This window comes from Leptonotus elevatus, chromosome 20 (genome assembly GCF_054856555.1).
Source record: "Leptonotus elevatus isolate MCC_2025b chromosome 20, RoL_Lele_1.0, whole genome shotgun sequence".
NCBI lineage: Eukaryota > Metazoa > Chordata > Actinopteri > Syngnathiformes > Syngnathidae > Leptonotus > Leptonotus elevatus.
The window spans coordinates 173,875-186,876 of record NC_141258.1 but is presented as its reverse complement, the minus strand read 5'-3'; the positions used below and the strand labels follow the sequence as shown (position 1 = coordinate 186,876).

At 55.8% G+C, this 13,002-nt stretch overlaps 2 protein-coding genes across 3 annotated transcripts; one reads left to right on the top strand and one right to left on the bottom strand.

Moving 5' to 3' along the window:
• The first annotated feature begins 346 nt into the window (after positions 1-346).
• chuk (component of inhibitor of nuclear factor kappa B kinase complex) lies at positions 347-7,362 on the top strand. Its single transcript, XM_086063758.1, has 22 exons — positions 347-510; positions 761-896; positions 1,191-1,285; positions 1,712-1,829; positions 1,902-1,971; positions 2,094-2,182; positions 2,762-2,851; positions 2,926-3,050; positions 3,123-3,230; positions 3,435-3,570; positions 3,646-3,840; positions 3,927-4,029; positions 4,168-4,291; positions 4,361-4,512; positions 4,601-4,662; positions 4,896-5,005; positions 5,200-5,249; positions 5,341-5,446; positions 5,946-6,093; positions 6,201-6,331; positions 6,735-6,834; positions 6,981-7,362. The coding sequence occupies exons 2-22, from the start codon at positions 789-791 to the stop codon at positions 7,044-7,046; spliced, it is 2,286 nt and encodes a 761-aa protein (XP_085919884.1). The 5' UTR covers positions 347-510; positions 761-788; the 3' UTR covers positions 7,047-7,362.
• Positions 7,295-12,990, bottom strand: tubgcp2 (tubulin gamma complex component 2). Of its 2 annotated transcripts, none has more exons than XM_086063757.1 (18): positions 12,808-12,990; positions 12,257-12,410; positions 12,061-12,189; positions 11,645-11,836; positions 11,397-11,556; positions 11,083-11,290; positions 10,748-10,947; positions 10,461-10,650; positions 9,877-10,022; positions 9,502-9,682; positions 9,158-9,338; positions 8,901-9,073; positions 8,703-8,831; positions 8,511-8,631; positions 8,284-8,427; positions 8,126-8,203; positions 7,894-8,048; positions 7,295-7,522 (listed from the first exon to the last, which is right to left on the bottom strand). In XM_086063757.1, the coding sequence occupies exons 2-18, from the start codon at positions 12,404-12,406 to the stop codon at positions 7,447-7,449; spliced, it is 2,613 nt and encodes an 870-aa protein (XP_085919883.1). In that variant the 5' UTR covers positions 12,407-12,410; positions 12,808-12,990; the 3' UTR covers positions 7,295-7,446. The 2 variants fall into 2 exon arrangements, with proteins under 2 accessions (XP_085919883.1, XP_085919882.1); XM_086063756.1 differs by having other exon boundaries at positions 8,126-8,215; positions 12,808-12,989.
• Positions 12,991-13,002: the final 12 nt, after the last annotated feature.

Sequence of the window (13,002 nt, the reverse complement as noted above, 5' to 3'; positions counted from 1 at the left end):
ACAAAGATAGAAAGATTCACACCTGGCGCGAAAAGAACTCATATGGGGCTGAAAAAAAAGGTAGGGAGTTCATCCAAACAGATAAAAAAAATTAAAAGAAAGAAAACACCATAATAAATTAATCAAGAGCTGTTCTTTTTCTTCCAAGGGAATACTTTGGCCAGTAAAATATACTGGTGGAAACTGGCGATTTTTTTGCTTGACGAAACGGGTTTCCTTGCCCAGTTTTAAAAAAAGGGTTCAACTGCCATGTCATTTAGAAGGACGAGTTTTAGCAGTAAACGTTGCTACGAGGAAGTGTTAGCGATTGGCGAAACGTGATGCTGAACCGCCCGCCGGCCCGCCCATCAACTAGCGCGCACATTGATGACGTCACATCGAAAAGTCCTGCGTCCGGTCGCTGGCGGAGTTTGACGTGAACTGAACAAAAGAAAAAGCAAGACGAAGACGAGAGCAAAGTGCGCTCGGTGTTGATGCGGCTCACGTAGAACGACGCCCGCGCGCGACGACGTGAGTGTTTCGTCGACATTTTGTCCCGCCCGCCAACACGCAATGTTTGTCAGCCTTGTTGACGTTAGCATTAGCTGAAAGCTAGCAGACAAGATGAAGGCCAGCTACTTCCGCGTCTTACGGCCAACATTTTGTCGACAAACGTTAGTCGCCATGTTGAAAGGTGGATGCGCTCGTTGTCGGACAAGGGAAAGGGATGTGATGGGATGCGAGTCGGCCCGGCCGTCATCGTCTCCATTTTGCGTGTCAGGTTGCGGCCAGCCGGCGGCAGCGCGACCATGGAGAAGCCTCCGTTCCGACACAACAACCACAAGTGCGGCGACTGGGAGCTGAAGGAGCGGCTGGGCACGGGGGGCTTTGCACACGTCTACCTCTACCAGCATCACGTGAGTCACGCCCGCCGCCGCACGTGCCTCGCGTCTTGTTGCCAAGTAAAAACAACATGGCCAAAAACGTGTTGATTTGCGAGGAAAAGGAGACGTCACAACATTTGACTGTCAAATTGCTGAGTCAATTGTCCGAGATCTACGTCCCAAAATCGTCCACTCCAAATTCTCTTCGTGGCGCATGTCATCTTCAAGGCAAAGCTTCCTTCCTGACTTGACTTGACTTGCGCCGGAAACCTTTGTATAGTCGTAATGAAAGCTTGACGGCTGAAATGTGTTGTTGACGTGGCACAGGTGAGCAACGAGAAGCTGGCGGTGAAGATGTGCCGACTGGAACTGACGCCCAGGAACAAGGACCGCTGGAGCCGAGAGATCCAGATCATGAAGAAGTGAGTCGCAACCTCGTCATCTTTTCATCTTTTTCATCTTTTTCATTTTGGACTCGTCCTGGCTGCTAAATAGAAAATCCCCAAAACATTAACAATCACTACAAGTTGAGTTCCAACGAAAACCGTTTTTCTCCTTGCCAATGACAATAACTGTTCATTCCAAACACATTTTGCTCTCCCGCCTTGGCGGGTTTTACTCCCCGCAGCATTAACATGCATCAACTTGCACCGAAGTGATAGAATGGAGAGATTTTGATTGGGAATGCGGAAATAACGTTTTCGTTGACCAAAAGGAACTTCTCTTTTGGCAGCCATGTTGTTAGTGCGAGCTGTGCACATCGTCGGGGACATGCTTGTCTCCGTCCGCCATTGGGCGAGTTGCGCTAATGTGGCCCAACGTGCGTTTGCGTCCTTGCGCCCGCTCAGGTTGAACCACATCAACGTGGTGGCGGCGCGGGACGTCCCGGAAGAAATCAGCATGATCGCCTTGAACGACCTGCCGCTGCTCGCCATGGAGTTCTGCTCGCACGGCGACCTCAGGAAGGTGCGACCGGCCACACGTCACCTTTACCGCCGAGCGAGCGCCGTCCCTCCGTCTAACGCCGTCTTTGTTCAGGTTCTCAGCAGGCCGGAGAACTGCTGCGGTCTGAAGGAGAGCGAAGTTCTGTCCCTGCTCCACGATGTGGGTACGTGGCTGCCGTCAGCGCCGCCTCGGCGTGCATGTCGGGTGTCGTCGTGTTACCTGCGTGGCGTTTGCTGCGTGTGCGAGTTGCGCAGTTGGTGGGTGACACGCTTGCGACTCTGGCAGGTTGCGGGATCCAGTACCTGCACGAGAACAAGATCAGCCACCGGGACCTGAAGCCGGAGAACATCGTGCTGCAGGAAGTCAACGGCAAGGTGACCTCTCACCCCAACGCCAATAATCCAATTAATTAATGAATTAATTGCCAAATGAATTTGTTTTTGAAAATTGACAAACTGTTGAATAGGAAGGAAGTTGACCAAATGACATTTTGGAAATTGTGCAAGCAAGCAGATTCTTTTTTTTTTATGGGGCGGGGCTTTGTGCCAATCCGAAGCTTCCATCAATCAATCAATGCTTACTTGCTTGTCAGATGGCAGATGGCAGGTCCCAAATGATTGAAATTGACTGGACAAAAAAAAGACAACATCAGCAAGCAAACATGAACATTTGGCAAAGACGAGCTCCTCCCCTCCATTCTGGCGGCTTTTTGTACAAAAGGTCCTCATTGACCTTTTTAGTAGCACAACGTGTTGGTCCTCGTCTGACCTTTTGAGCTGGACGCCAGCGACTCATTGATGAGCTGGACGCCAGCGACTCATTGATGAGCTGGACGCCAGCGACTCATTGATGAGCTGGACGCCAGCGACTCATTGATGAGCTGGACGCCAGCGACTCATTGATGATCTGGACGCCAGCGACTCATTGATGAGCTGTCTCTCTTGCCGCTTCAGCTGGTGCACAAGATCATCGACCTGGGCTACGCCAAAGATCTGGACCAGGGCAGCCTGTGTACGTCCTTCGTGGGAACGCTGCAGTACCTGGTGAGCCGCTCGCCATCGCCGCTCGCCATCGCCGCCGGCGGCTTGTCACGCGCCGCTCGTGTGTGTGTTCGCAGGCGCCCGAGCTGTTTGAGAACAAAGCGTACACGGTCAGCGTGGACTACTGGAGCTTCGGCACCATGATCTTCGAGTGCTGCTGCGGCTTTCGGCCCTTCCTGCACAACCTGCAGCCCGTGCAGTGGTACGTCCGACGCGTCCGCCGCGTCCGACGCACAAACAAACCTGACGCGTCCTGTCGTGTGTTGCGGCGCAGGGCCAGCAAGGTTCGCAACAAAGGTCCAAAAGACATCATGGCGGTGGAGGAGGCCAACGGCGACGTGCGCTTCTCCACGCGTCTTCCCTACCCCAACAATCTCAGCAGGTTGGCACCAACGTAGCAAACCTCTTTCATATCACCACCAGCATCCTCCTTACCAGTAGTTGGCGCCACACTGCATCATTTTCAAACGACATTTGTGTGATTGGAGGCCCGTGAACGATGAATGACAACAAACAGGCCGTTTTGGGAAGCGCCAACATTTGGACCCATTTGCAAGTGTGGTCACTTGTCGTGGTGTGTCGGCAGGACGCTGCTGGAGCCCATGGAGGCGCTGTTGCAGCTCATGCTGAAGTGGGACCCGGTCCAGCGAGGTGGCGACGTCCATCTTGACAGCAGGAAGCCGCTCTGCTTCCATCTTCTGGATCAGATTCTCAGCATGAAGGTCGGCCGCCGTACCGCAGCTCGAAAGAGGCGCCGTCCGGGCTGGGCTCACCTGTCCGTTCGCTGTCCCGCTCAGGTGGTCCACATCCTCAACATGACCACGGCCCAGGTGCACTCGTTCCAGCTGGCGCCCGACGAGTCCCTGCACGGCCTGCAGAAACGCGTGGAGGCCGAGAGCGCCATCGCCGTGGTCCATCAGGAGCTGCTGCAGGAGACCGGCGTGTCGCTGGACCCCCGCAAGCCGGCGGCGCAGTGCGTCCTGGACGGCGTGGTGCGTGAGCGCGCGCTCGTCCGCCGTCCGCCGGCCGCCGTCTGCCGGCCGCCGTCCTAACGTGTGGATTGTGTCCCCCGGCGCAGCGCGGCTGGGACGCTTACATGGTTTACTTGTTCGACAAGAGCGCCACCGAGTATTCGGGCCCGTTCAGCGCCAGGCAGCTGCCCGAGAAAGTCAACACCATCGGTGAGTGTTCACCTGCCGCGCGTCATGCCGACATCTCGATTGATGCTTGCCCAACGGAAATCCACGACTCGCATGAAAGGAGAACTTAAGCAGAAGAATGCGAATGTTGTGCTTGCGCAATCAAACGCGCCTTTTCAGTCCAGGAGGCTCGGACGCCGCTGCCGCTGGCCGTTCTCAAGAAGGTTTGGGCCGAGGCGCTGAGTTACATCTGCGGCCTGAAGGACGACTACGGCCGCCTCTTCCAGGGCCAGCGCGCCGCCATGTGAGTCGCCGGCACCCGGCCGAGACCGGCCGCTCGCCGTTCTCACGCCGTTTGTCGGTGGCCTTCCAGGCTCAGCCTCCTGCGCTACAACACCAACCTGACGCGCTGCAAGAACAGCATGTTTGGGTTCTCGCAGCAGCTGAAAGCCAAGCTGGACTTCTTCCGCAGCAGCATCCAGTACGACCTGGAGAAGTACAGCGACCAGATGCACTACGGCATCTGTGAGTGCCGCGTCGGCGCCGCCGAGACGCGAGTCGACTGGACTCGCGTGCGTTGGTGCCGGCTCACGTCCTGTTTTGTCCTCTGCAGCGTCGGAGAAGATGCTGAAGGCCTGGCAGGAGAACGAGGAAAGAGCGGCGGCCTTTGCTCAGGTCACTGATGATGTCATACATAATGATGATGATGATGATGATGATGATGATGATGAAATTAGCGATTCCCATCCATGAACCAACATCTGTCAATATGTTGAGTCTGCTTGGATTATCTCGAACGAACTCGCGCACGTCACAATTGATTTGGAGGCGGGTCGTATTCCGCCAAGATGGACGACAGCCGCTTGTCACGTTGTCAATGAGCAAGGTGGTGTCGTGTGGTCCCGCAGGTGGCGGAGGTGAGCCACCTGGACGACGAGATCATGGCCCTCCATTCGGAGATCGTGGAGCTGCAACGCAGTCCGTACGCGCGGCGCCAAGGAGACAAGATGGAGCAGCTGTGAGTCGCTCACCTTTGACCCTTTCCGCCATTTTGCTTGTGCGTGGCCTGTTGCTTTCCAATCCGCTTTGCCGCCCTAAAAACAAAATCTTTTCCACAAAGCGCCCACCGCCGAAAGGGGTCACTTTTGGGGGCGGGAAGGCCGTATATCACGCTGGGCCAATTGCGATCGAGTGTTGCCGTTTGCGTTTCAGGGAGGATCGAGCCGTGGAGCTCTACAAACAGCTAAAGATGAAATGTAAAGGTCAGACATCTGATGATGATGACGATGATGATGATGATGATGATGAAGACGACGATGACGATGACGATGACGATGGTGATCATTTTGGCAGTGCCGGAGGCGGACCTGAGCAGCGACAGTTCGGAGATGGTGAAGGCCATCATCCAGACGGTGCAGAACCAGGACAAAGTGCTGAAGGATCTCTACACGCATCTCAGGTACGAGGAACAGGTCGCACGCACGCACGCACGCCTCGTCTGCGCCATCTTGAATGTGGCACGTGTGCCCGTAAGCTCGTAGCACCTTTCACGTGCACAAACGTCACATTGTCAAAGAGATGATTTTGAATGTTGTGTTTTCCCAAAAAGTCCGCTTGGATGGGACCGAGAAAATTGCTCACATTTCCACGCAAAACAATTGGAGAAGTGAAACATTTGATTGGATTTTGAAAAGTCTGTCTTGAATTTTTGTGGAAACTAATGAGCCCATTTACACCCAAAAAGGCTCACATGATGGATTTGTTGTGTGAAGTGAAAGAAAAGCGTCCATTGGACTTTTTGTTGAAACGCGATTGCTAAATTGTATTTGTGATCCAAATCTTGGCAAAAGCGCTCGTCGGCGTCTGCTCGGCGCAACTTAAGTGTGCGCTGCTTTTTCAAGCTAACCGACTAACTGGTAATGCCGTCCATGCCCCCCCCCCTCCCCTCCCCTCCCCAGTAAGATCCTAAGCAGCAAACAGAAAATCATTGAGCTGTTCCCGCGGATCGAGAAGACGCTGGAAAGCATCAAGGAGGCGGACAACACGGTCATGCAGATGCAGATCAAGCGCCAGCGCGAGTTCTGGCACCTTCTCAAGATCGCCTGCGTAAGTCACCGCCTTGGTGGGGGGGGCGAGCAGTGGAGATGGGAAGGGAGGTCCCGCTACGCGGCCTGACACCGCGCGGCCTGACGCCGCACGTCTTTGGCCGGCAGGCGCAGAACTCCACGCGCAATTCGTTGGCGACCGAGTCGGCCAACCTCCCTCAGGTGTCCCAGTGGGCCCAGTCGGCGCCACCCGCCAGTGCTCCTCATCCTCTCACCTCGCTGCCCGGGCCCAACGACAGGTACGAACGTTAACATTGGTATTATTGCCATTATGCCTGGAGATGAAAAATCTTGTCTCCAACTTACAGCAATATTCAGACAAAATCATCATCTTGTCTAAGTGGAAAATAATTGCACTATTCATGTTGACAAGCGGTCACGTCATCCGATCCGTTTGAAGTCCCGACTTGCGCAACGTTTGTTGGCCGTGTTCGTTTGGATGAAAAGCGAGGGCTTGCTGTCACATTTGATCTGAATGACGTGAACGCGTTGCGCTGCACAACTCGGGTCCAACGTCTGCGCCGGCGTTGAAAAGTTTCATTCTGGGGAATTCTTGCCAGCCGACGCGCCAAGAAGGCATTTTCAACGGATGTTTTTGGACCTTTGGCTGGTGATTTGCAATGATGTCCCCCCCCCCCGCAGTGACGCGGCCCCCCGCCTGCTGCAGGAGACCCAAAAGTACCTGAGTCAGCTGACCAGCCTCATGCAGGAAGCGACGGACGAGCAGGCCAAAAGCATGGTGGTAAGTTGTTCTCGAAACGCACGCGTCCCTCCTCCGACTCACATCATTTGAATCGGGTGCATTGGAGGAGGGAGACGGCGACAGTTTGCTCGAGTGCTTTTGTTTGACATTTGAGATTTGAGAATTGACGTTTTGGTGTTGCCAAGGATCAAGACTGGAGTTGGACCAAGTACGAAACGTTAAGCGGCAAATTAAAGAAGAGAAACGCGTGAGACGGCGGACAGAAAACGTGCGTTGTCGCCTTCAAACACTAACGACGGCACAAATACTGATGATGATGATGATGATGATGAACTTTGACCTGAGGAGGAGCTGTTGATTTTTTTTGTTCATGTCGTGCTGCTGCTTTTCGCGGTGTAAAAAAACAAACGAGAAAAGGCGCTGAGGATTTGCGGGCAGCTGATTGGATGTTGGACAGGAAGTGTCAATTTTGTGCTGTGACCAAACAAACGAACCCAAGTCAAAAGACACAAATGTCCTTTTAATCAAACACTTTTGAATTGTTGAATAAAGAGAAAATGGATGGTGTCTGATGAGTCGTCATTCCCACGAACGCCGCCGCCGCCGCCCTCGTGTGCTTCGCTTGGGGAAGTTCCGCACGTCGCCGGCTGATTATGCGGCCGCTTTGTGACTTCGCTCCACCGCCATCTTCTCCAGACGCTCCGTGTAAAAGCCGTTGAAGTCCAGCCTGTCGGAGGTGGGTCAAAGGTTAACCGGACTGCTGCGAGCTGGAGCGCGGTGCAACGTGACATTTCGTAACAGTTCACAAATATCAAAAATGACAATGTTGCTCTTCTATGATACTGAAAGAAAAACAAAAAAACGGAATTTTACGTTCATGCACACTCGGCAAAACAAACAAACGCACAAAGCGGGCCACGTCAAAAATGCAAAATGTACTCGTGTGATAGAAACCACAAATTTAAGGGGGGGGACAACAAAAATCTACCGGTGGAAAATTGATTGATGGTGTTGTTGATTGAGTAATTGAATGGTAGGAGGGGCTGTGGTGGCGTGCGCGTGGCGTGTGCGTGGCATGTGCGTGTGGCGTGCGCGGACCTGTATATGATGCTAATCATGCTGTGCTCGCAGTTGTTGGAGCTGAAGATGCTGAGTTTGTCCAGAAGGTCGAGCAGCAGAAGGCTGAAACTGTTGTCAAAGTTGACGATGGACGCCTCAAAGCCCGCATCCGACGACGCCTCCGGCGCATCCGACTGCAAGCACACGTGTACAAACAACACGTCGGCAAACGAGCACGCATGGCGTGCGCTGGTGAGTCGCCCCCTCTGACCTTTGCCCCCTGGCTCTTCTTGCGGGCCGCGTCGTGGGCAGGCGGGCCGTCGGCGGGGATGCGCTCCAGCCGGAGGGTCTGCGTGAAACGCTCCAGTACGCAACAAAGATGGCGACTCAGACGGGGTGCGGGAGAGCGGCGGCGGCGGCGCGCCTCACCTGCATGCGTCCGGCGAACATGACGCAGACGGACATGAGCTTGGAGAAGATGCGCAGCAGCTCGGGGTTGGTCAGCATGCAGTCCTTCATGCAGTTGTCCAGGAAGCTGGTGTGGTGCCACAGCACGTCGTCGATGTTGGACGCCTAAAGCGCCGGCAAGGAAGCGAGCGACCACGCGTTCATCAGCGCCCGCTGCTGCGCGCTCATTTCATTTCTGGCCGACTCACCGTTTTGAGGTTGCTCTCCATCAGGTGCCAGGTGGGCTCCATCACCTCAAACATCATGTAGTACTGAATGTTCTGCACGAAGTTCAACATGCGCTGACGCAACGCGAACGCCGCCGCAAACCTGCCACGGACGGCACCGACGGGTCAGCTTGGGTCACGCGACGGCGTGCGCGGGGAAGGCGGGGCGCTCACCATTTGGCCGAGTGCGACCGGTGATGTTTGGCCTGTTTGTTGGTGATCCACACGTTGCACAGAAGACGCTCCACGTGCTTGCAGTAGAACATGTGGCGGAACAACATCTGGTATCTGGTCAACGCCTTCCTGCGGCACACACGCACCGTCAGCCGAGCGGGCGCTTGCATTCACGGCGGCGGCGGCGGCGACGCGGACCTGCTGATGATAAGCGAAAGCGGCCACTTGACCACGTAGTCGAAGGAGAAAGCCTCCAGGCCGCTGAGGGCGGCGTCGGCCGGCTCGGCGTTGGCCACCATCTTCTCCTGCTTGGTCTCGATGGCCAGAACCCGCAGCAGCTGCGTGATGACGTCGTGCGGCATCAGGTCGATCTGCGCCGGCACAACGCGGGCGTCAAGGCGGCGGCGGGCACCAAGGCAGCGGCGGCGGCGGCGGGCCCCGTGACGGCGGCTTACCTTGAGGTCGTCCTTGAAGGGGTCGGTGTTGGCCGTGCTCATGCGCAGCGCCAGCTCCAGGAGCGCCTCCAGACGAGGCGGGGCGATGTCGTCCACCGGCTTGCGTAACTCCTCCTCCGTCAGGTCCATGAAGTGCACGAAGAAGTCGCCTTTGTCCATCAGGAAGTAGTGCTTGATGGACCTGAAGGGCACAAGATCAAGGTAGGAACGCGTCGCTCATTTGACACCGCCGAAAACATCCAAATATTACGCCTCCGATTTCTGGAACAAAAAGTCAAACGTGGCTTTGGAATGGATCCAAGTGTTGCGTTGATATCAGGTGAGATGTGCGTGCGTGCGCGCACCTGAGTCGGGCCACCAGCTCCTTCTCCTCCAGCAGGAAGTGCAGCAGGACCTTGCTGGCGTAGTTGAAGGCCTTCTCGATGTGCTCCACGTAGGCTCGCTCCTTCAGCGTGTACACCACCTCCTTGGCGTCGGGACAGGTCACGTCGCGGCCGCACTCGCGCACCACGTTCAGGTACTTGCCTGACACGCGCACGCCACCAAAAAACTCACATCATCCACAACACACGTGTGAGCTTTATTCAAACGCTGACAATTCATTAGCATATTTGGCAGATCGCTTCTTTGGTCCCTTAAAGGGGAAGTCGAGCCAAACACGTGCTTGACTCGAATGCTGCTTGGATGCAAGATGATGGAGCGTGAGGGGGCGTGGTCACCTGTGCTGAGGATCTTGTCGGCCATCTTCTGCAGGAAGGATGGGATGCGGTGCTGAACGATGGTGTACCGCTGGTCCCAGTACTTGTCGTTGTAGTCCTCCTGGATCTTCTCCTTCTGCAGCTCGTGTTCCTCCACCATGAACTCGCTGCTCACACACACACACACACACACACATTTCAAGACCGTGCGACCGCCTCCTTTTCCAGGTCAACCCGGCGGCCATTTGACCTCATCGAATGTTTTTGTGCAACAAACAGCAAGAATGACACCAGAAATGTCTCCAATGTTGTTGTTGTGTCATGAAGAGGAAAACGTGCGATGGCGTTTCCTCAACCACGTTGCGTCCTGTGACATTTTCTTTTGGTAACACCTGAAGACATCCTGCCAGGAACCAAATTCCAAGCTTCCTTTCCCTATTTGCTGCCCCCTGGATGTTGATTGGCTGTTCTAAGGGCCCGCCCCGCCCACATCCCTTTCATCTATTCAAACCGGCGGGAGCTTAGCTGGCCTAAACGATGACCCCAAAGTGATTGCGAGGCCGGGCTCCGGTCCGGTCCGGTCCGGTCCTCAGGCGGGCACTCGCCTGTACGGGTCGCGGATGATGCCCCTGTAGATCCACTTCTCCAGGATCTCAAAGTAGGGCACGCTGGCAGCCTTGGTGAGGTACAGGCACACTTCCTGCGCCTGAGCGTCGCCAGTGAAGTTGAAGGTGCGGTCGTGTAGGAGGCTGAGCGTGGCCCCGCCCATACACTCGCCCTTGTCTACCGACGACGCTGAAGGCAAAGGAGAGAGAGAGAGCGAGCGAGATGAGACGAGATCACACGGGCGATTGACGGTTGGTTCGAGTCGGCCGGGGCCGAGCGGGCGTACCGATGGCGGCCAGGATGTCCATGGTCCTCATGGTGGGCTGCAGGTAGAACCAGAGCTTCTGCAGGGACAGCAGGCCGCGCCGGTGCACGTGCTCCAGCTGCGTGACCAGGATCAGGTACTCCTTCAGCAGAGTCCGCATGGCCGCCGTCAGGGCGTGGTTCACCTGCCCGTACTCGAACGACGACTTCTCCTCCACGAAGCTGCGCCGCGACCACAAAAAAGCGCCTGACCTCAAATGACCTTTTCGTCAGCTGACGTGTGACGTCGCGTGCTTTGCTCTTCAACTTGGCCACAAGCTGATGTCGTGACAAGTGCAGGTTTGCGTGGCGACTGACCGCGTGACGGTGGAGTAGTAGGACGCCACGGGAAGGATGCGGTGCACCAGCTCCTTGACGGACGTGTCCAGCGTGGCGTCCACGATGAAGGAGCGGTTCTGGCGGCCCAGGACCGGCTGAGCCGACACGTCGCGCCCGTCCACGCCCACCAGAACGAAGAGCAGATCCTCCAGAACAAGCTGCTCCTGCGCCGCTGGCGCCAGCGTGCCTGCGTGTCACGGCAGGGTACGAAAAACGGCAAAAGCAAAATGACACGTTGCTACGATGTTAAGTAGCAAAAGGAAGAACCCCTCAATTAGCACGCACGCACTCACCCACAGGGACGGCCGGGTCGGCGGCAGGGGCGGGGCCCACCATGAAGTCCCCCAGAAGGGCGGGCCGCTCGTACACCCAGCCGGGAAAGACGGGATTGAGCTGCGCCGGGTTCTTCTTGTTGTGTTTGTCCCGCAGCATCTTGCGCGTCACCTCGGCCGACTGCGGACCAATCAGATGAGCGGTTAGCGCGGCGGTGGGGGTTGGGCAGCGGCGCTGTGCGCGGCGGTGGGTGGCGTCAGTCGGTCACCAGCGGCGCGTTGGAGGTGGCGGTGGCGTTGCCGAGCTTCTTGCGCAGCTCGTCCAGCTCCTGCATGGACATCTTGGAGCCGCTGGTCGTCACGCTCGGGACGTTGGCGGACGCGCTCGGGACTTTGCTGGCCGATGGCGGCGCGCAGGCCTCCGAGCGATCTTTGGCGTTCTGCTGCAGACGCTGCAGAGTCTGCAAAACGGCGGTGAGCGCTCAAGCCAAAATTGGATTCATTTTGCTTTCTCCGAGCTGGACCATTTCCACTTTTTGGTCCAATCACATTTCAGCTTCTATGCCATCGCTTCACAATCAAACTTCAACTCCAGTCCAGCAGACATGCGACTTTTATTGGAAGATTTGCTAAATGTTTTTCACAATTGGCCGCTGCGGCACACGCTTCCGATCTTGCGTCTTACTTGTGAGTCCTCGCACAGGCAGGACAGCAGGTAGACCAGCGGGTCCAGGTGGCGGACATTTTTGGATCTCAGCTCCTCGTACTTCCTGAGGAAGTCCTCCGGCGTCTTGGAGAACTCGGCCAGCTTCACCTTTGGGGTTTCAAAGGCAAACTTGCGTTGGCGCGCGGCGGGCAGCTGCTTAGAATGGATCTCGTACCTTGGCGCTGTGGGCGGAGACGGTGGTGGTGACGTAGGGCGTGCGGTGCTTCTGCAGGAGGTCGATGTAACCTTCGGCTCCGTCGCCTCCTCGCACGTCCAACACGCTCAGAAGCTCGTTGACGTGATGATGGATCCGAAACTCGCTCATGGTGCTGCAAGCACAACAAAGATGGCTGACGCGTATACATCAAACTGAGCTGAGAAATGTCAATTGACGTTGATGTCCAAATGTCCATCCATCAATCCAAGATGGCGTCCTGGAACCTGAACTAATCACCAGCCAGACAATCACAGAATTGGGAAGAATAAGGTCATAATGTATGCATAAAGCTTCCGTCCATTGCCTTCACAATAATGTTGTGACTCGACTAAGCTTTAGAAGCTCGTGCGCGAATGTTGGACGCTGCTTGTTTAACAACCAAGAAGAGTCGAGTTGCCTCCATTCCGCTTTGGAGGGACGACATGACGACATGCAGTTGTCAGGCTGCGAGTCGCTAGCCATCCCGCGGATAACGATGCTTAACATGTTAGCCGCCATTGCGCACGTACCACTTCGGTTGTCGCGACGCCTCACAAGACAAAAGATGAAGCAGCGAGAAGAAGCCGTCACATCATTTTTACTTTTTTAGTCAGCCCAGAAATGTTGCTTTGCTCAAGTCGCGCCATCGGGCCCCTTCTTCTTCTACGCTTCTTCGCGCGTAGCACGACCCTCCACCAACGACACCGCCCCCACACTCCCCAACT